Here is a 22,203-nt window from a genome sequence, read left to right on the forward strand (position 1 = left end):
CATAGCCTCTTTTTTATGGCCTGCTAATTTCACCTTGAAAATTACTAAAACTGCACTCTTCTGATTGTGAAAATCCTCTAAAGTGGATATTACCCACTGGGGGAAGGGGCAATAAATATGGTAAAATAAATGACCAGAAATGCCCATTTAGCTTTTTGTCCCCACTACATATTTTAAAAATGCATTTTTCCAGATTACTAAAATTCCCATGAAACATTCTGATGGATATTATAATACTAGCAACTAAATCTCTAATTCCTAGGTAGTTATAATTTGTGCCTATTACTACATATTGGAACATAATTTCTGACATAAATTATTTATTCCTTTAATATTTTCCTACTTTTATTAAAAGGGCCACAATTACTTAAGGCAACATTACAGAAATGCAGTTCAAAATATGTTGGCTTATTTTACCAATCAATAACATCCAGGGCTTAAGGTCATCAAGGGGCCACATAATGGAACAAGGAGTATACACACCAAAAAGTACTGTTCTGGAGATACAAGTTTCACTTATTTTGAATGTGCTAGTAACAGGTATTCTTGATTAGAAATGAAAACACTGTTTAACTCACCAGTATAAATACTGAGGTCGTATTAGAGATCAGCTATTAAATTTACTATTCACTATTCAACTATTTAACACATTGTCATCATATTTACTTATTAATACCTGTAAAGAGAATTATTTTCTTTGAGCAATAACTACGATACCTGCATTCACAGTATAAACTCAGGTTTACCACATTATAGTAAAATGTAACCAATCCAAGTTTTAAAGTGTTAATGACCAGGTGATATCTGTGGTAATTCTGTATCTGAGTCACTGTATCAATCTGCTCCCCAATACTTTGAGAATTCATGATCGATATATGCCTGCATTTCCCAAGAGTCCCTAGAATTGAAATTCCCCTCCAGCCTTTTCGGAAGCATTCCTCATATCCTAAGAAAAGCATTTCCTAGGAGAGTAAGTCAAGCAGCAAAGTAAAATTGACTAAATAATTGGTCTGTCTCTCCTCCTTAGAAAAGCTTTACACTGCTGCACAGACACATTCTTTTCCTGTTGCAGGGAGAAAAAAATTATTTTTCCAGAGTCGACTACTTTAGGACTAGAAAGCAACATAAAGCAATCATATTGGGAGAGAGCCCTAATTAGAAACAAATATTTTAAAGTGCTAGTTTCACAAACTATCTTAATCATACATAAATCTGTTAAAAAAAATTCATGTATGCATCAGTTTTAACAGATATTAGCATATTTTAATATTTGCTTCAGCTCTATTTAAAATAGAAGAAAAAATTATAGAGATCTGGGGGAACTCCACCCAAACCTTTCTTGTCCAGAGTTAGACCCCATTCCTAAAGTTACTGTGTCTTATTTCCATGTATGTTCTTATACTTTTATGTACTTTCATTAGATATATATGTATCAACAAACAATGTATGCTATTACTTTAAAACTCTACATAAATGCAACATAATGTACATATCCTTTGGCAAATTGCTTTTTTAACTCAATATTATGTACTTGAGAAATATCCATGTTCATAAACAGACCCAGTTCATACATTTTCACTAGGGGATAGTATTCTACTGCAATAGTATTCTACATCAATAAACCATACTTGATCCATTTCCTTACTAAAGTAAAGTTGGATTGTTATACTTTATTGCTATTTTAAGAACTGTTATAATCATTTTTGCTACATGTTTGCTTGGGCAATTGCCCCAAGTTTAGTTAAGAATGCAGCTCAACAAAAATTTAGGTTTGAAAGCAAAGAACCCTAGAATGAAAGTCACCCAGATCCCCCCACCTTCCTAACATGGAGGTCATGTGAACTGATGAACTGTAGGATAATTCAGATGAAAAATCTTTAAATAATATGTGATAAGGAAACAAGAGCTAATCAATTTGTGGAATTAATGAGACTAAAGCTGATCATCTTTCTAACCATAATTTACTGGCAGCCAACTAAAACTCTACCAATGGCCCTAGTCTTTTTCTCACAGGAGTTGAGAGAATTGTACCTTTTTTTTTTTTTCCAAAAAAGATCTCTACAATAAAAGAGTAACTCCACAAGAGTCCCCCAAAAGTACTCATTACCTTGCTGATTTAAATATTTTTGCTTTACCCACATGGCTCAATCAGTTCAACTACTTTAGCAATTGTTCACACCTATTCTACCATTTCGTGATGCATGCAAACATCAAGACAGCACCAAAGCATGTCTAAAGAATTGGAACATGGAGACAGGTATATAAATGCAATACTAAAAAGCACCAAGTCATAGTTTGTTGCTATTTTATTTGTGGCTACCATGCATTTTCTTAAGGACTAGATATCCTTCAAAATCTACTACTCTCTTAATACTGACTGAAATGTTTGGTCATCAATACAGAAGTCAGTCATATTCTTTGGAAATACCTTTAGACTGTACCCAACAATACTACATTAAACTCACGTTTTTCATGAGAAGATAGATGATTAATAGTTGACTTTCCACCTAACCACACAAAAACTAAAATCAGGTCTCAGGGAAGTTCTTTGCTTCTTCAACAGTCAAAATGTCCAAAGTGTTTCAAATCACAACCTAAATTGTGAAAGGCTGCAATTTGGAAAGAAGGGATTCCAGTTCACATTGCTTAAATCTATTTAAAAAAAAAATAAACTTATATAATGCCACTCAAATTTCCCCCCTAAATTACCTATTTCGTACTTCATTTTCTTCACTATTATCTTTTCAAATGTTAATATTGTGAAACAGCTTTGAACTTTTTTTGCTATAACTATGAACCTTGAATCTGTCAATAATAGTCACAGTTCGTGAACTAAGTATTAAATTTAAACTAGGTATAGGTTCTATCAGCATCTTTATCACATCAAAAATGCCCTATTGGAATACCAAAGTTACCACAGAACAACCTGAAATCATATTTTCTCTAAGTCTATATATCATAAAATTGTCTGGAAACTATCCTTTGGTTTTAAAAAATGAACTATATTTCTTTTCTGAAAACACTCAGTTCTCTTTCCCACTATTTAGAAAAAAATATCAGTTTGGGGCATGATACAACAAAAGAAGAAATAATAATTATAAAAGTAGCTAATACGTATTGAATATTTACCAGGCACTGTAATAAATGACACATGAACCATTAAATGGAAGTTAAGTAACTTTCCCAAAGTCAAAGATGCCAAGTGCAGGTGACTCCAGGCATGTCCAGATCCAAAGCCTAGGATTTCAGTCACTGTGCTTATATTAATAAGATTAAAATATTGCAATTTACTGCAAAAGCAAATTTTCCACTGCCTTAAATTCTTTAAGTATTCATTAACTCAGAGGTCAAGTAGAGACTCCAAATCATTCATATTTATAATCTGAAAAAATGCTGGACCAATAGGTTTGTTGAATGTTTGTAACTGTTCAGAATAAACACATATCACGCAATTGTAAATCCTTTTAAAGTGCATTCACAGCCACCAACAAATCTAAAAGGCACTAACTTGACTATGGATCTGCATGTGTTCAACAGTTATTTCCTTTTCCATACTAAACCAGAACGAGAATACTGTGCTTGGAATATGCCACTTAAGCCAGAGTGCTTTTCCTAGTCTCTTACCAAAGGCCTAAGCTGTAGTACAACACTTCTACCAACACACAGCTGCTGGTCTCCAAAGTAGCTCTATTAAGAGTACCAACACCAGCGTCAAGACCATTGCCTCAACGCAGCCCCTGTTATTTTCCTGTCTTCGCATCTTACAAGAACTTACCACCTTCTGGTGGATCACTTGACACACTAAAGGACTTGGCTAAACTACTAATTTTTAATATCAAAGTCATTTTCTTTTTCCGCAACCGCCTTTTCAAGCCACCAAACCCTGGGTCCACTCTCCACTGCGATCCGCAGCCTGGGGCAAACACGCCTGGGGATCTCACCAAGGTTCACGGCTAGGGACCCGGGTTTATCTGCTCAGCGCCTGGAGTGAGCATTCAATAAATTCTCATGAATGAATGGGTGGAAGGCAGCGTGGCTGGAACTGGGAAGGGGGGGCGTGAAGGAATTTCACGCAGCTGAGACCACTGCAGTAGCGTCCAGTCTGCGGAGGGAGGAAAGAGGGCGAGTGGAAGAACCTGGGGTTGGAGCCACGGGGCCCGGTCGGTCGATGCTGGCTAGGGAATGCGCGGGCGCCGTCTCCGTGGGTCCCGCAGCGCGCTCCCAGGCCTCGACCAGCGCCACCGCCTCTCTCCCAGACCCCGCCTCCCGCACACAAGAGGCCGCGGCGGGTCAGCCCTCCGAGTCGGCCCGGGACGCGCGCTCGCTCACCTGACGCTCCTCCCGCAGCACCGCGGTCTGTATCCGGCGCGAGCTTGCAGCCCAGCGTGTCGGCGAGATCAGCTGATTCATGTGGGGCGGGGCCTGCGGGCAGGGGCGGGGCCGCAGGGCAGCGAGCCAGCGTGAAGGCGGGCGGGGGTTGCTCCCAAAGTAGGTGGGGTTAGGTTCGGATGGCGTCCGGTACGGAACAAAATTACCCAAGAGGCATTGGGCGCTGTTGATAACGTCCTCCAAAGTACTGCCCCTCCCTCAGAATAGGGCGGAGCCACCAGTCCTGAAACGCACTTGGGCGGTGACGTAACATGGAGTCGCTGGGGCCTAACTACCCCAGTGATACCATGGTAACTGCTGGTGGAGCGAGTGGTTGGGAGTTGCAGTCATTTGTTACCACCTAGACCAGCGTGAGTTAGAAGGGTAAGCTCTCTACTCTTGACAGCGAAAAGGCTAAAATAGCTTCAGACTGCTTCTGTGGACTGTACCCTAACAGTAGTCGCTTCCGCCCCCGCAAATGACGTCGTCGCCTCGCGGCGCTGGTTGGCCCTAGTGTCCACACTGTTTTCACTACTTAGTTGCAACCCCAAAGGATGGAATAGGATAGGAAGAAATGAATTGGCCTCTCCTATGATTCCCACGAGGCTCCCCAAGATACAACATGAGTAAAACCAATTTGCTTGCCCAGCACACAGTTTCAGGACAGTGCTTGTCACAGCCACAGCCCACCCCGAGTCAACTTGCACCCCACTCCTCTCATGAAGATTTTCCCTGGCTGCCATTCTTTGCACACAGTGGCTACGAATTCTGCTCCTAAGCAGAGTGTCATCGCTGAACCTTAAACCTGTGTTCAGACCATCAGCTACAGATATGCAGTCAGGGTCAGAAGTTCTTGGCATAAATGGCCTATGACATTCTCCAACACCCTCAATTCAATTGCTTCTTTGATCCTTCGACCACCTGCAAAACCGTTAGTCTGCAACAATTTTACCAACCTTTTGCACCGGTGCTGGAAGTTACCTAACTCTGACTACTGGCACTAGTGGAAACCCGAGTTGTCCAACTTCATTCGGGATTCCCATGGGCCCAGGCGATCTTGCTAAGCCCAAAACAGCCCTTTACAAATTGCTACTCAAAATTTCTCCTATTTCCAGTCCCCTGCTGTTCATTCCTAACCCGCACACTCTCCTAACTTCTTACCGACTTCTACCCACCCCACCCCTTTTGGTAAAAATAAAAATAAAAACGTTGCCTCCTATATTTCTGGGAAAATGATACCACTGGGGAGGAATTTCCTTAACTCCTACCAGACAACACTACAAAACCTACCTGCAGCTCTACCCTTTCCTTCCTTCTTAGCAGAGGTGTTCTGAACTCTCAAGGTTAATCCCTCCACCTGAACCCAGGATCTCTTCCAATCCCCTTAGAGACTTTGCTCCATTATTATCCCTTCTGTTTGGTGTATCTTCAATCTCTACCTCTCTTGTCACTCTTATTCTTCAGTATATAAGCTTGTTCCTGCCTATCCCATCTTTGAATTTCTTTTTGCTCTGTCCTCCTTTCTTTTACAACCTAATTTTCTACCTCTAATTTCTGACTTCCCACTCTTCCTTATCCCAATCTGCAGTCTTTACTTTTTCAGGTCTACTGAAACTAATAGTCACCTTTTAATTTTGGAATCTAATGCCTTTTATGCAACCATGTAAAAGAAAGAAAGCGATCTGGATGTATTGATGTGGAATGATCTGGAAGTTGGATTAAGAGAAAAAAAGCTAGATGCTGAGTCAAGTATTCCATCAATTGTGTGTTATGTGTGTCTTAGAGAGAGAGAGAAAGACAGAGAGAGAAGGGATATATATCCTTGTCTTTGTATATAGCTCTGAAAGGATACATTTAAAAGTGACGAGTGCTGGGGAGAATTGAGAACAAAGGTGGGAGGAAACTCACTTTTTCCTCTGTGCAATATTGCACTGTTTGAACTTGTAACTTTACAAATATACTTTAAGTATTCTTTTTAACTTATTTTCTAAACTTTTCAATATAAACAAAAGTGTATAGTCTTGTCTTCCTTTTCCTGTTATCCTCCTAGACTTCTGGAACACACTCCTTCTGGGTTTTCCTCCTATTCAGACCTTTCCTTTACCTTTTCAGACTCTTTCTTTTACTTGTCCATTAAATTAATGGATTAAATTAATATTTATTTCTCACTTATTACATGCCAGACACTGTTCTAGGCACTACAGAGACATGATAATGAACAAAACAGACAAGAGGCCCTGTTTTCATGAACTTGCACTCTGGCGGTATGGGAGATAGTCTCCAGAGATGGAAGCCATCAATTCCTCCCTTCGTGTATACAAATACCACTCTTGACATTAAGAGACAGAATCTATTTCTTCTTCCCCTGAATATCGGCTATTTTAGCTAATAGAATGTGGCAGAAAACTTCTGGGACTTCTGAATTAAGTCCTTAATTCAGAACAGCTTCCAGCTCTCCCTCTGAGAAGCCAGCTGCCAAGCTCTAAAGAAGCTTCAACAGTAGTATAGATTGATAAGAGAAAATGGGAAGAGACAGGCCACATGGAATGGCATTAAGGGACCAGAATGCGTTGCCATCAGGTTCTTTCCAGACCTGACCAGTTACTGGCTGAATGCAGCTGAGTGATTGACACCAGCTAATGCCAAGTGGAGCTGAACAGCCTCCTCAAGCCCTGCCTGAATACCTGACCCAAATTCCTAACAAATAATAAAATTTTTCTTTAAGTCACTAAGTTTCAGAATGGTTGATTATGCAGCAATAACTGAAATAAACAGGAGAAGAGCTGACTCTTTTGCTCTGTGGAGAGTGATCAGAGTCTAGGAGTTTAAGAAGGGAAGCAGGGAGGTCAATAAGAGGTGATTGCAATAGTTGAGGCAAACAATAGCCTGGAGAGGCTTGGAGGAGGTAGAAAGGAGTTAGATTACAGATATATTTTGAAAGTAGAGCCTATAGTATTTGCTCATGGATTAGACATGAGCTTTGAAAGAAGAATTGACGCCTGAGTTATTGGTAAAAAATATGCTATCTTTTACTGAGATGGGAAAGACTAGGAAAAAGAGTGTTTGGGGGTATAGGGAGGAAATGCCAAGTATTCACATTTGAACATGTTATAGTTTATATGGCTATTGGGCATCTGAATGAAGATGTCAAGTAGATAGTTGCACATAGGAATCTTGTGATGAGAAGAAAGACCAGGGCTGGAGATATAACTTTAAAAGTTGTAGATGGAAAATGGAAGCAGCCTGAAGCATGAAAGCCCTGGGACACTTCTCTTTATAGAGATTGAGAGGATAGGGAAGATCTAGCCCAGAATCCTGCTGGGCTTCCTGATGGGAGAAAGAGCATGTGTTTTGGAAACAAAAAGAAGGCAAATATATCTAGTAGAGAGTATGTGAGAGAGATGAGTGGTAGAAAATGAGGTTGTAGTGATCATGTAGGGGTTGGTGGGCTGGGATGTGAGTTTGTCTTTTATTCTAAATGCAAGAGGAATCATCAGAAGGTTTTAAGTGGGGGAGTGACCTGATCTGACTTATATTTTTGAATGTTTATTCTGTCAGGGCTTTATGTGTACTTTCTACGTCATTACACAGAACATTAAAAAGTTTACTCAAGGACTGAGGTTTAACAACATTAACATTTTTTTTGTTTAAGTTCAATCTGACTGATGCAGGAAATAAGAATAGAAGCATGGAGACCCAAGTAGAGGTCCTGCATTAGGCCGGATGAGAGATGATGATGCCTTGTACTAGAGTGACAGCAGTACAAATTATGAATTGGATAAATTTGAGATATATTCTGGGAGTAGAACTGGCATGATTTAATGACGGATTAGACATGATATTTGACTTGTATGCTACCTGGGATTTTCTTCTGAGCAACTGTTTAATGGGATTTCCATTTTCTGAACTTGAGAAGACTTGGCATGGTTCAAAAGGCCTGTTTTTGACAATGATTTTGGGATACTTTTTTGGCATCCAAGTTGAAATGTCATATTGGCAGTCGGTGTGCTATGAAGAAGTCAAGGCTGGAGATAAAAGAAAGTCATATGCACATAGGTGCCATAGAAAGCTAAAGGAAAACAGATGAAATTACCTGGGAGGATAACGTAGATTAGAAAGTGTAGATAAGGCCAGGACTGAGCACTGGGTTGCCCAGACTTGGAAGTGGAGCAAAGGAGAAGGAGCCAGGAAAGATGATTGCAGGGGAGTCTGCACAGAGGTAGGAGAACAGGTGCCCACTTCACAGAAATCAAAGAGGCTTTCAAGAAGGGTGGCATGGTAAATGGTGTTAAATGCCACTAAATAGTAAAGGTAATGTCTGAGGAGTAGCCTGAGGGTTTGGTTTGATAAGATGGTATCTCTGGTGACTTGCCAAGAGCAGATTCAGTGGAGCAGTAAACACAGAGGCTTTATTAGGAGTGAGAATAGAGACATTTCCTTCAAGAAGTTTTGCTATAAAGTGGAATAAAAAAAAAAAAAAACTAGGGCAGTAGTTGGAGGGGCATGGAGTTAAGGTATAGAATAGATGCCCCAAACCCAAGCCTTAAAAAAATAGTTGATATGATAGCAAACTTAGATTTTCTGTTTCCAAAGAATCTGACCCTACAGGGGAAAAACAGAGAAGATATCTAACATGTCTTTCTATATATTGTCATAGAGTCAATACTCTCAGTGCATAATCTTAGTTGAATCTGCTTGTAAACTTTTAACATGGTATGTATCACACTAATTCACAAACCTGTAAGTCTCTGTCTCTCATTAAATTCTAAGCTCCTGGACAGTATTTTTCTCATTTTTTAATTCTCTAAAGTGCTTTGCACTTTAGCAGTCATTCAAATAAAATTGTTTATTGAGATCTAGCAATTTAACAATTTGTCAAAATGCAGTTCATTGATAGAGACGTAAGTACTTGCTTCTTCTGCAAGCTACCCTGACTGACATTGGTTCTAGTTCTAGTCTTCTGATTGATTACCCACTGGGAGGAATTGAGGAGTGATCCTCCCACTTTTCTATCCTTAAAAGTCGTAGAAGGCAAGGATCCTCCGGGGCTCAATTCAGGACAATTCGTGAATGGGTATGTGAATGTGTGTCTGTGCACGTGTGTGTGTGTGCGTGTGTGTGTGTAGAATGCTTCATATGTATATTTTAGCCTTCAAACAATCATATGATAGATATAATTATTCCTAAAATACGGATGAAGAAACTGAGGCCCACTGACTTGTCTAAATTAATCGAAGAACTCTAAGTGGCAGAGGGACTCAACCCCAGGTCTCCAAATCTGGATCTCCAAACTCAAATCCTCTGTTCCTCCCTCTGCACACAAACACACGCTTCGACTCCCACCGGATGATGGATAGAATAGTTCAGGACTAAGATAAAAGTGGGGTTCAGAAAGAGATGATAGAAGGTGAAAGAAAAGTAGTAACAGGGTCAACGAAGGCTGGTATTAGAATCTGAGAATAAGACACGTAGAGGGCAGTGTACAAGGATATGCTCAAAGTGGGGTCAGAATGAAAAAGTAAACACTGGTTCTAGGCTCCCATCCTTTATGTGTATGTGTATATGTGTGGGGGCGGGGGTGCCTTCACATACATGTATAAATGCTATTTTTAACAGCCATTTAGTAGGAATCTGAAAGGAGTATAAGATATAATTCATACCTTCAAAAAATATACTTACCAACTTGTTAGGAAAACAATGAAAATAGTAATTAGAATGCACAGTTCAGACAATCAGTGATCCAGGAGCTCAGCCTTTGGAGAGATGGGGATAAAGGTTGGAGAGAATGAAAGAAACAAGGAAAGGTTCAGAGAGAAGGTGGCACCTAAGTCAGGCCTTGAAGGAGGGATAGGTACAGCCAAGAGAAGAAAATGTCAGATGAGAAACATATGAGGGTTGAGTCGGATCAGAAGGAAGGTCTATCGGACAGTGAGCCTAGTGGTGCGGCTACAGTGACATGTACATGGATGATTAGGCAGGGCAGGATAGCATCAGGTTGTCAGAAGCCAAGTTGAGGATTTCGACTGAGGCCATTGGGAAAAAGGGGGGTCTTTAGGGATGTTTAATCAGAAATGATCATAGGCTTTCAAAGCAGAGTTGTAGTCTGTGTATCTTATTCTACTTAACCATTAAAATAGAAGCTTTCTGTACATTTGTTTGTGTGTTTACACTTTTTATTCTTACTGAGTTAGATTATATTTCTCTCCCAAGTTAAGAAGGGTGGTTAAAAACAACTTAGACCTTTGTTTTAAAATAGAGATGTTGAAATTCTGAGTGGTTGAGATTCTAGAAAAGGGGCACCCAATTCTTGTTCACATCTGGGAGCACTTTATTCTGTGGCCGAACTTTGTGCAAGAAGATAATGATCAAGATGAAGAGCAAAGACCTGTGATGACATATTTTAATTTGGGGGTATGATTTAAATAGAAGTGCTTCTACTCATCTCATACCAAAAATAATTAGTGGATTAAATGACTAATCACCAGATGTAGGTAGGCAGATGCTAACTTATTTTTAGAATAGAAGCACAAGGCTGTATGAGAGTTGTTGAGACACATGTTCATAAATCCTATATTATGACATATAAGTAACCATTAGAGCAAACATTTTAATAAAATGTAAATATCTACATTTAAATAAAATATTCTATATCTGAGTTATTTTTATGTAATATATGTCTAATAATGTTACACTTTTCTCTCTTATTCTTTCCTTGTTTCGTGTTTTGTTGGCAAAACCTATTCTGGCATGTCTTAGCATTCTTACCTCAAGCTGGGGTCAGAATTTTTATTCCTGAAAATGAAGAGCAGTGGTTTGGGCTAAAGGGCCTCATTTGTGTGTGTATTACAATTTATAACACATAAATTATTATAAACATTATAATAAAGCATTTAAGTCCCAAGCTATAAAAAATAGTATCCCAAGTATTAATTTGCAGGTGAGTTGTTGAAACTTAGAACATGTTTTCCCATAGAAACAGTGAGATAAATAGTGATTTAGTCCCTGGACTAATCTACGAATGTTATGTGATCTATGATTTTCAAATACTGTGCATATGCAATGAAAAATATGAAAAAAACGAAAGCAATACTTTTGCGATACTTTATAATTTAAAAAAGAAAAGGAAAAACCCTTTGGTATTAAGTAAGTAATTTTTCGTGAATATAGTCACTTAGAGCAGATTTTAAGGGACAAGGATGAAAGTTCAACGGAAGTTGCGGAGCTCTGGAGCGCACAGGGGAAGGGGTAGGTGAGTGGGAAGCCGCATCGCATCCAGCCATGACTGGAGCCTCGGGCAACTGGAAAAACGTGGTCTCTTACGCGTACACGGATCAAAATACGATATATATACATATATATGTATATATGTGTGTGTTAGTATATATATATGTGTGTGTGTGTGTGTACATGTATATGGATATATGTAAAATCCCACGTTGCTAATCTGTTCGCACACCACTGTCAACCCTCATAAACCCACCCTACGGAGGCATGGTTGGGGCTGGGGGCAGCCGGGCTGTGAGGGGCAGGACCCCGGCAGCCACGCGGCGGGAACCGCCGGCTGATTGGAAACGCCTGTTCTTTTTGCATAGAGACACGAGGACGTAAAACAAGCAAGCAGTAGCTTGTCTTTATTTAGCATGTCGATACTGTATTTTGTTCATCGTAGATTTTTTAACATTCATTTTTATTTTAATTTTTAAAATGTTGATTTTAATATCGCATTAAGATTATTTTGATTTGTCTTGATTACCGAGGGTTTTGGGGAGGAGGGGACACTGGTGGGAAGCAGTGAGGAAGGAAGCCACACAGGGCCCCGAGATTAAACTTTTTTTTTCTTCTTTCTCTCCCTTCTTTCCTCCCTATTTCTCCCTCTCGCTCTCCTCTCCCCGCCCCCCACATCTTTTTTTTTTTTTAATTACTTTTCTTTCTTTGGGTCTCCAGCTCCATCAACTTTCCCTGGCTGTTACTGAAGGCTCTGCCAATGGCCAGGAGCCAACTGGTTTCTGAGGGCTGGGAGCTGGGGAGGGCAAAGTATTTCTGAGGGGGAGAGGCCTAATCGATTGCACAGTATTTTTAAATAATTTTTGAAAACGTGGTTAAACCTTTTCAATTGCAGATCCTTGGGGACAAGTCTGGTTTGCCCAGTCCTAGCAACTGCTAGGTTTATGTATGTGATAAAGGCAGTTGGAGAAATAAGAAAGATTGATGAATTGGGTGGGTTATACAAAAAAATAGTTTTTTAAAAAAGACAAGTAAATTTGAGAAAGATATTGCATGGAGTGGAATTATGTTGGCTGTGATTGGCAAAATCAAAAAAAAAATTGGAGTGAGTGTGTGGTGAGAAGAGAGATTTGGGGTTTGGGAGGCTATTCTAGAGGAAAAAGAAGTTTAGAGGGAGCACAAGTTGATTTGGCCAGTTCTCCATCCTGGCCACCGAGTGGCGCTGTTGGTACAAGGCTGGCTGCTTTTCAGAATCGGGACTGAAGGGGTTCAGGGATCATAGGATAGAGGTAGGAAGAGAGAATCTCAGAGGATCTGCCACACAGTTTGTGAGTATCAGATATTTATAAGTTATCTTTTGGTAAGTTATGTTTATTTGTATTTATATACCCACAATATATGCATATTTTAAAGTAATAGTAACTTGCAGGAGGCATTTTCAAACAGTACTTGAACTCTAATGCTTCCAGTCGAGTGAAGTGTGCTACACTTCAGCATGAAAAATACAGGTTTCCAAGTTAGACCGCTTGACTTTTAGGGCAAGAAATTTTAGGGCAATGTTAAAAAGGTTATGGGAACATGTAATTTCATGGAAATTAACAATGACAAGTTGTACAAAGATACCATTATTCTTTAGTCAGCAGCCTGAGCACTTTTATACTGAACTAATTGTTCTGACTGTACATCAACTGTGAGGCACTGCTAGAAAGAGGGGCATGGAGTTGAAAACTGGCTGGAGGGCACTTACCTCTGCTTCTGCTTTCAGGGATGCATGTTTCATATGAGTTAGGAAACCATTCTGAGTACTGAGAAACAAAATTCCCTTCCGTGTACAAGGGAACAGTGTGCTGAGTTGATGGACTCACTGTGTGTCAGGGGAAAAGGTGCTCACAGTACCTGGGTGCTCATTGTGTGGCGACATGGTTAAGAGCACAGATCCTGGAATCAGTACCAGTGAGTTTAAATTCTGACACTTACATTCTAAGAAACTTTGGACAAGTCCCAATTTTTCCATCGAAAATTGGGTTAATAATTATCGACATCACAACATTTAAATGAGATAACGTATATGAAGTGCTTGTTTAGAAGAGATCAAAAAATGGTAGCTGGCAAGGTCTAATAAAAGAAAAGAGGACCAAGAACAGGCATGGGAACTCTTTGGTATGACAGATTATCTCCCAATTCTTAATTTTTATTAAAAAGGAAAATAGTCAAGTAGGTTTAAGTATAGACTTGGAAGCTGCTCTGCCGTGGTTTAAATTCTGGTTCCACCACTTCTTTCTTGTGCGGCCTTGGACAAATTATTTAATATTTCTGACCACAAAATTGTTATGAGTAAATACAGGTAATATTATTGTCATTTTTTCCCTACCAATAGCCAGAAGACTTTGACTAAATATGTGACAAATTGCCTTACCATAGACCTGATTATGCTATATTTACAAATCTATTCTTTATAAAAAGAACATTAAATCACTCTTTTTTAAAAAAAAAAATCATGCTGTTATGTTGAAAGTGGAAAATTAAAATTTCTAACCAATGTACTGTTTACATGAAACTAATAAAATAAAATTTTTTAAAAAGCAGAAAATTAAATATACAATTGGCATCCTCCATTTCAGTGGGCAACGAATTATCAGTTCAGTCATTTCTGGAATTTTCTCTGAATGCATTCAGATTCAATAAATTAAAACAAACAAGCAATCATACAAATGCAAATAATAACAGAGAAAATATCTGGTCTGTAGAATTATAATTTTATTTTTTGGTTATACTGGAAATAGGGAGTCTTCCACTTTCCCTGTATCAACACATTCCCAAGGATTCCTGTATAGTTTTAGACAAAGGGTCCTTTTTAGGTACGCTGTTCAGTACAATTGCACTGTTTCTTAAGCTAAGCCACTCTTTCACAGGAACACCTTGCAGTTAGATTTCTTTACCTGCCCGAGAAATGTCTCTTTTAACCTGTCATTGCTTTCCAATAGTTTTAGAATGTGGACTTGCACATATGGAATCGCTCAGCATTCTTGAGCCTTCTGTTGTTCACAGTTTTGATCCACAGCAGGTTAAACTACTCTTTTGTAAGTGAAGGCCAGGATGTGAGGAGAGCCTGAATATGAGGCAGAATCTAGCATTACAGCCAGGAGCACAGAATTTAAGGCTAGTTAATCGATAACTAGAGCATTTGGTGTTTCTGAGCAGAAATTCCTAGGGCTCAAGAAATTGTCTTCTTAAATCAATAAGAACTTGTGAAATTTGGAAACATGGTCATCTTGCTCCACATACTTTTTCATTAACTCATTAGTTTTGAACCTTACTCTTTATTGAAGGCAGTAGGAATAGAAGATAACAATGAAACTTACATCATCAACTTCATTGTGAAAACGAAGTACAAGTCAACAAATAGCACACTAATATGCAATAATAATAGGATGTAAAGAAAGACTAAACTGCATGTAAAGGTGCAAAGGAGACTGATACCTTGTGCTTGCAGTTCTGTGTTTTGTCAGTAGACAGCACTCTCAGCATATAAAAGTTTCAAGTAAAAAAAAAAGTTTAAAAAATACTGCAACAAGTAGGAAGACATGTGATTTAAGAATCATACTCTGTAGCTTTTACTTGGATGGAAGATGATGTCACATGCCTCCTGATTAATGAATTCGAGTTACTTACCTATTACTGGTTCATTCTAAATATAGTAACTGATTTAAATCTAGACCTAATAATTAATGAGGATTGAGACTAAACAAATTTTCTGCTTTTTTGTGCAAATAAAATTATCAGTGTCTCCTCATTAAATGAAATTTGGAAAATTTAGTAGTCTTTGGAAGGCTTTCCTGTGTTCCTGTGACAGAGTGGCTTAGCTTGAGAAACAGTACAATTATACTGAACACTATACCTAAAAAGGATCCTTTGTCTAAAACTGTATAGGAATTCTTAGGAATCTGTCGATGCAAGGAAAGTGGAAGACTCCGTATTTCCAGGATAACCAAAACATAAGTATTTTCTACTATTTGCTAATTTAGTAACCTTGGGAACATTATTTAAATTTTCTAAGACTTAGCACCCTCATGATAAAGGGATAATAATGGTGCCTACTCATTGTCATAGAGTTGGAGGATCAGCACAGCGTCTGGCACAGAGCAAGCTGTTCTTATAAATTATTATTATTGTATTATTATTATCACTATGGTATGCTTATCTAAAGCCTCACACCCCTGCCTCCCCCCACCCCATTGGAAGTAGGCAGGGATATAAGAAAGTAAATAAATAATCGAAATGTATGGATTTCATGTGAATGTGTTTTTAAGACTATTGTTCTTTTTCTATTTTCATATTTTGAAAATTCTTAAACAAAAAAAAAATGAACGTCCACATGGCCATCACCTAGTTTAGACAATCAACATTTTTACCAATTTTTTTTTTATTCCCAACATTATTTTTCTGGAATATTTTAAAGCAAGGAAATTATGTCCTTCCACCTATAAATACTTTAGTATGCATCTTTAACTGTAGGACTGTTTTAAAAACATAATAACCATGCAAAATTAAAAATAAATTCTTAAGGTCATCTAATACCAGATTTAAATTTCCATATTTGTCTCAGAAATCTCCTTTTATAGTGGTTACCAGGGATTAGGGGGCAGGGGAAATGGGGAAATGTAGGTCAAAGGTACATATATATAAATTCAGATATGCAGGATGAATAAATTCTGGAGTGCTAATGTATAGCATGGTGACTATAGTTAACAATACTGTATTGTATACTTGAAATTTGCTAAGAGAATAGATCCTAATTATTCTCACACACAAAAAAGTTAACTATTTAAAGGGATAGATATGTTAGATTGTGATAAACATTTCACAATGTATACTTTAAATATATAAATTTTTACTTGTCCATTATACCTTAATAAAGCCGGGGAAGGGGGGAAGATGTCTATTTACGGTTGATTTGTTTAAATCAGGATTCAAACACACTGCACTTGTTGTGTCTCTTAAGACTATTGAATTCTCTCTCCCTCTTTTTTTTTTGTACCATTGATTCGTTAGAGAAATCAGGTTATTTGTCCTTTCTGATTTGGCCATTTGCTTCGTTGTGGTGTTATTTAACTTCTCTGTCCTCTGTATTTTTTTATAATTTGGTTTTAGATCTAGACACTTGATTAGATTCAGACTAAATTTCTTTTTAGTCAAAAAATATATCACAGGTGGTGCTGTGTCCTTTCTGTTGTGCTGTGTCCTTTCTGTTTATGTGCCACATCAGGAGGCACATAATGTCTGGATGTCCCAAATTTAGTGGAGCTAAGATTGATCGGTGGGCTCAGGTGGTGTCCACCTGAGCCTTCATTGCAAAACTCCTTATCAATCTTTTACCTAATGATTTTAGCATAGGCTGATGATTGTTTTACTTAGATCTATTATTGCATTAAAGATTGCTTATGCAAATAATAGTGAATTTCCCCTTTCTTTGCCACAAAAAGTAACACACAAAAGCAGTTTGCTTTTTTCCCCCTTAACAGTATATTTTGATGATCACTGCAAGTCATATATAGATCTTTTTTTTAAGAGCTATACTCTATTGTGTGGATGTATATGGATTATTTTTAATGTTTCTGACACAAACATCACATTATTTCTCATGTTATTATCTGTTAAGTGCTTGTGATAATCTACATATTCTGGAAAGGTTATAATTAACCATAATTCCTAATAATCTGCTAAATTAAATAAAGACAGAATGTAAATTTTGGAAAAGTGCAAACCCTCAGTTAAACATTGTAGTTTGAATACACACCAATTGAGAAAGAAAAAAAGGACTCCAAAAGTGTAGAGTAGGAGAAGTTAGCCTGGAATTATCAATAACATATAATTTTACTGCTAATTAAAAAATGGCTACCATTTGTCTTGACACAGGTCCCCTGGAAACAGAGCCTCAAACAAAAGCTTATATGCTAACACTTAATTTTGAGGGCGAGGGGTCATGTGCAATCTCAGGGAAGTAGAAATGAGGGGAAAGGGGGAGTAAAGTAGAGAAAGAGAGAGAACAAATAAATGGAGCATGTTTCTGAGCTGGCCTCAGCTCCACAACAAACATTGCTGGTTTCATAATGGAAGTGCCCTCCAGGGGACCGCCTGCATTTCTCTATTGTGTTACCTGGCCCTTGCAGGAAGTTACTGGGGAAGGCAGAGCCTCTGTTTGCCCATTCAGGTTGGTAACCAGATATGAGGGGGTGTCTCTTAGTCATCAGCTTCTTGTGTGGGGACTCTTTGGTCTATGACAGCAGCAGGTATCAGCAGCAGTAACCCTGCTTCAAAACAACATCGTGGGCTTCCCCCACTAAGAAGCAGACCAGGCCTCTGAGGTGGGTTGGGCCAGCCTGAAACAGAACATAGACTGGGTCTGATTCACAATTCAAAATGAAATCATCTAAGTCTTCTGTCCTTATTCAGAAACCTTTGGTAACAAAAGTTATTTTAGACACAAAGCTAGAAAACGTCTTAAGAACTCGTTTACTATTTTTCATTGACTTCAAACAAGACCATAAATTATTTTATTTTTGGAAATTCTGAAGAATCGTTCACAATTTCCCTCTGTAGCCCATTCTAGTATCTAAACATAGCATTTAAATCTTTTAAAAAATCAGGCTATTCTATTTCATCGACTTGTGACTTAGGTAAATTACACCCTAGGCCAATAAAAATGCTAATCATTGAAAAATTTTAAAAGTTATGATAATTATAGGGTGATAATAAAAAACTGTCTCAAACCCAGTCTGGGATATAACTTTTGTATGATGAAATTAGCAATCTCCTTTTAGAAAGAAATGAGCGTCTGATCAAATAAAATCTAATTATGATAAATTCTAATGAAATTAAGCAATAGTCTGAGAATCTAACTTCTCTTACTCTCTGTTGATTGTCAGTCAAAAGCTATTAATAGTCTTTAACCAAATATTCTTTTTTTGTATTAATGTAAGTAGTCATCTTTTTTTTTTTTTACTTAATATCTCTAATTTGGGTGAATCTTTGAATCGCCCTGTTCTAGGTCTCTTTTCTTGTGGCAATTTTTAAATAAAAATTCAATATGTGCTCATAATTAAGTTATCGGAAAGGTTTTTTTTAAACCATTGTGAGTTTCAGATATCAAACCAACATGCATAAATATTATTGTGATAATAGACATGACTTATCTATTCCCTTAATGATAATGATTTTGTGTGTGGGGGGGGTTGGGAGGTGGATGTATCCTACATTCTGTCTACTCAGATTAATACCTTATAGTGGCAATAACCAACCTTAGGAGTCTATGAGAGAGAAAAAAGTTTTGTTCAAAGAATACAGACTAGCTTAAGCTAGGTAGATACTTGACATGTCACTATATTAATATAGTAAACATTTATTACATCTATGTGGAAAGAAGGAAGCAGGGGAGAGGGAAGGAGAGAGGAAAGAAGATTTTCATGCAAACTCCTCTTTCTCCACCATTGAATAACAATTATCTGTATAGTAAGAATAACATAGGTGCTCATTAGATAGTTTTTGAATCAGTGAATGAACGACTAGCCCTCTGGGATTATTGGATACACTATTGCTTGGAGACTAAGAGACGTATCTTCAGCTTTCTTCCTGTTCTGTGGTTTCTTTGCCTACTAAGAGTTGGCTAGGTTGTAAATATATTTAAAAATCTGAAAAGCAAAATGTTCTCAGATGAAAGGCAGGAAGAAAATAGTTCTCAACATGTCCACTTTAGCACCAAGGAAGCTTAATAAATATCGTTTACATGGATAAGCATAAAAATGTATGTATACCAATAGAACTAACTTGTGGCTGAATTAAGAACCTTAATTGTGCCAAGTTTTATTCTATCCAATATTAGCTCTCCTGTGTTTAGTTGTGTACATATGAGTGCAGGCAGCCGCCTTTCCAATGTATGGTTTCTTGCACTGATGAGGAAAAATTGCTGAAGTCATGAGGCTGCTCCAGGCAGAACTCTCATGCGAGTCATATGAAAGCTCCAGCATCGCTGACCTCTGGCAAAAAGAGAGTGAACAAGGACAAGAGACGCGGGGGGAGAGGCTCAAGTGCGAGTTTTCTCCTTAAGCCTGGAAGATTATGGGTCAAGAGCTGTGTGCAAAGATTCTCCAGCCTGGATGCAGCTGCCATGGCTGTTGGGAGGGAAGCGATGCACACAGCTGTCAGAGGAGTGCGCCTGTGACGATGGAGTCTGCGATCGAGGTATCCGTATCCCAGGAGAGCATCTTTCTCTCTTGATAAACCAAGTAGTTCAGAGACTCCCTCTCTGTAGCAGGGTCTGAGTTTTCTGCGGTAGGTCTAAACCAATAAAAAGAAAATTCTATTAAAGTCACAGGGAATTTATGGCTGTTGTCATCGAACTTGGGGATTTGCTTGTAAACTAAGAGGGAAAAATAATCTTATGCTTTGGGCTGCATGAAACTCACTTGGCTTGTAGTTGAGAAAGGAGCTATGCTCTTGAAATCTCTGCAGTATGAAACTACAGAGCTGAGCCTCAAAAATCAAGCTGCAGTATTAGTATGCTATGGATTCAAAATTTCAATAATTAGCTCGTGGTTATTAGCAATGTTGTACTAGGAAATTGTTTCCTTAAAGATAAATGAAGGGGATGTGAAAAAAAGTTTGAGTTAAGCAGAGAGAAATTGGAAACCATCCATCAGAGAAATTTAGGTTAACCTGAGTGTTAAAGTCATATTTTCAAATGAAGAAAGAATGTAATGTTTCAGCAATTGATACATTTCTGGGTGTTTTTAGAAATCTAACTTTCAGGAGAGGTGCCTTTTGGGGGTGTAGGAGGATTAGAAAACATTCGAAGAGTGAAAATTAGACGAATAAAAAATAGTTTATGCCAGCCGCTGAGTCTTGACTTCGCATAAATTTTATTGCTGCATTTTCTTTTTTCTTTAGCTAACAGACTTAAAAGAAGCATCATGTTCCATGACTTCATTTCACCCCAGGGGACTTCAGGCTGTCCGTGACCGGAAGTTCAAGAGTAAAAGGCCACGGAGTAACAGTGATTCTTTTCAGGAAGGGGATCTGAAGCAAGGTTTTCAGTGGGTGAGTGAGCAGCTGATGTTGATCAAGAAGAATTTAATGTGTGCTTGACTAGGGAGGCTGGCCCTATTTCGAGGGTGATTGATTACTAAGCAGACCTTCCCAAGTACACTCTGGCAAATTTCTCTGGAAAAAAAAATCAACATTAAAAAAAGTGCTTTTTCTTTCCCATCTCTCACCCCTCCCCATTCCCCTTTAGCAGAGAAAGAGCCTCCCTTTTGGAGCAGCTTCATCTTACTTGAACTTGGAGAAACTGGGTGAAGGTTCTTATGCTACAGTTTACAAAGGGATTAGCAGGTGAGTGACTCATAGCTGGGAGAGACTTTAGAGATGAGGCTCCCCCCCCACCCGCCCCCATATGACATTGTAAAGCCAGATCACACATGGCAGAAGTTTAGGACCTGTGCAAGACACCAGAGTCAGTAGGGAGAGACACAATGATTTAAATAATCTTGAAAGAAAAACAAACTTCCTTACCCCAATTAAAAACAGCCCACTAAGATGTTTATTAGCTTTTCTTCTCTTTTATTTAATTCAAAGTGGACTTTCTTTACTACTGAACCCAAGAACAATGACTGCTCCTCACTTGGTTGGAAGCGTAGTTAGTTGGTAAGGTGTCTCTAAAGGGTTTTTCATGTCCCTCCCTAAAACACTATGGCAGAGGTTTGCAATAGCAGCCTTAAGTTTGCTCCTGCATTCTTCCACTTTGCCTTCATAGAAGAAACTGAAATTGGTTTCTACAAATAACGGTATATGCAAAAAATGATTAATCCTGGGTTTTCTACACTTGAAAAATACACAAAATGTCTGGAGAATAAAAATACTGCCAATCCGGAAGAAATGTGCCCATTTTGGCTAATAACAAATTTTGTTAAACATATATAAAAGATCCATGAATTCCACTGCTTTACAGTCAGGGTGGGAAAGTCAGAGTTCTGATTTCTTTATGTTATTACGATGTCAAAAAATAATGACTCAATAGTGATTAAATGATAGTTTTAAATTTTTGTTATAAATAATACAAAACCAAATATTTGTCATTTATCTTAGTTCTTATGTTATTTTTCTTTGTTAAAACAAGATTTAGGAGAAATATTATTTTAGAAATAATTATGTAGAAACAGGGTTTGATACACTTCCACATACTATCTTAGGAACTGAGAATATAAAAGATTTCCTTCAAGGGACTCAACCTAGTAATAGGATAAAAAATACATTAGAAATACTTGTCCAAGTGCACAGGGATATATGTAAAAGTATATTCAATGCAGCAAGATTTATAAAAGAAAAAGTAAAAACCTGGTCACAAAAATCCATTAATGGAAGACTGGCTAAATAATCACCATACAAAGAAAAAGTATGCAGCCATCTAAAGTATGAGATAGATTTACTAATAGAAAAAGACATCCAATATTTTAAGAGAACAAAAAAGCAAGTTATAGAACAATGTGCACCCTCTGATCTCATTCGGAAAAAAAAACGTTATGATATAAAATATTTCAAATCAATAGCCACAATACT

General features: G+C 38.0%; 2 protein-coding genes across 5 annotated transcripts in view; one reads left to right on the forward strand and one right to left on the reverse strand.

The window, feature by feature from the left end:
• ALS2 (alsin Rho guanine nucleotide exchange factor ALS2) overlaps window positions 1-4,435 on the reverse strand; it is a 63,847-nt gene extending 59,412 nt beyond the window's left edge. For 2 of the 4 annotated variants that reach the window (XM_039844453.1, XM_039844450.1), the window contains exon 1: window positions 4,330-4,435. The gene's annotated coding sequence lies outside the window, so the exon portion shown is untranslated. Of the gene's footprint in view, window positions 1-3,941; window positions 4,094-4,136; window positions 4,285-4,329 lie in introns of those variants that run through there. The other 2 variants (XM_039844451.1, XM_039844452.1) reach the window with 2 other exon arrangements.
• Window positions 4,436-19,668: 15,233 nt separating this feature from the next.
• CDK15 (cyclin dependent kinase 15) overlaps window positions 19,669-22,203 on the forward strand; it is a 78,146-nt gene continuing 75,611 nt past the window's right edge. Inside the window, exons 1-3 of the mRNA XM_039844454.1 lie at window positions 19,669-19,830; window positions 20,536-20,685; window positions 20,882-20,979. Of these exons, the coding sequence (XP_039700388.1) occupies window positions 19,708-19,830; window positions 20,536-20,685; window positions 20,882-20,979 (371 nt within the window). The 5' untranslated portion in view covers window positions 19,669-19,707. The remainder of the gene's footprint in view (window positions 19,831-20,535; window positions 20,686-20,881; window positions 20,980-22,203) is intronic.

Source organism: Pteropus medius, unplaced genomic scaffold (assembly GCF_902729225.1).
Source record: "Pteropus medius unplaced genomic scaffold, Ma_sr-lr_union100, whole genome shotgun sequence".
In the NCBI taxonomy this organism is placed as follows: domain Eukaryota; kingdom Metazoa; phylum Chordata; class Mammalia; order Chiroptera; family Pteropodidae; genus Pteropus; species Pteropus medius.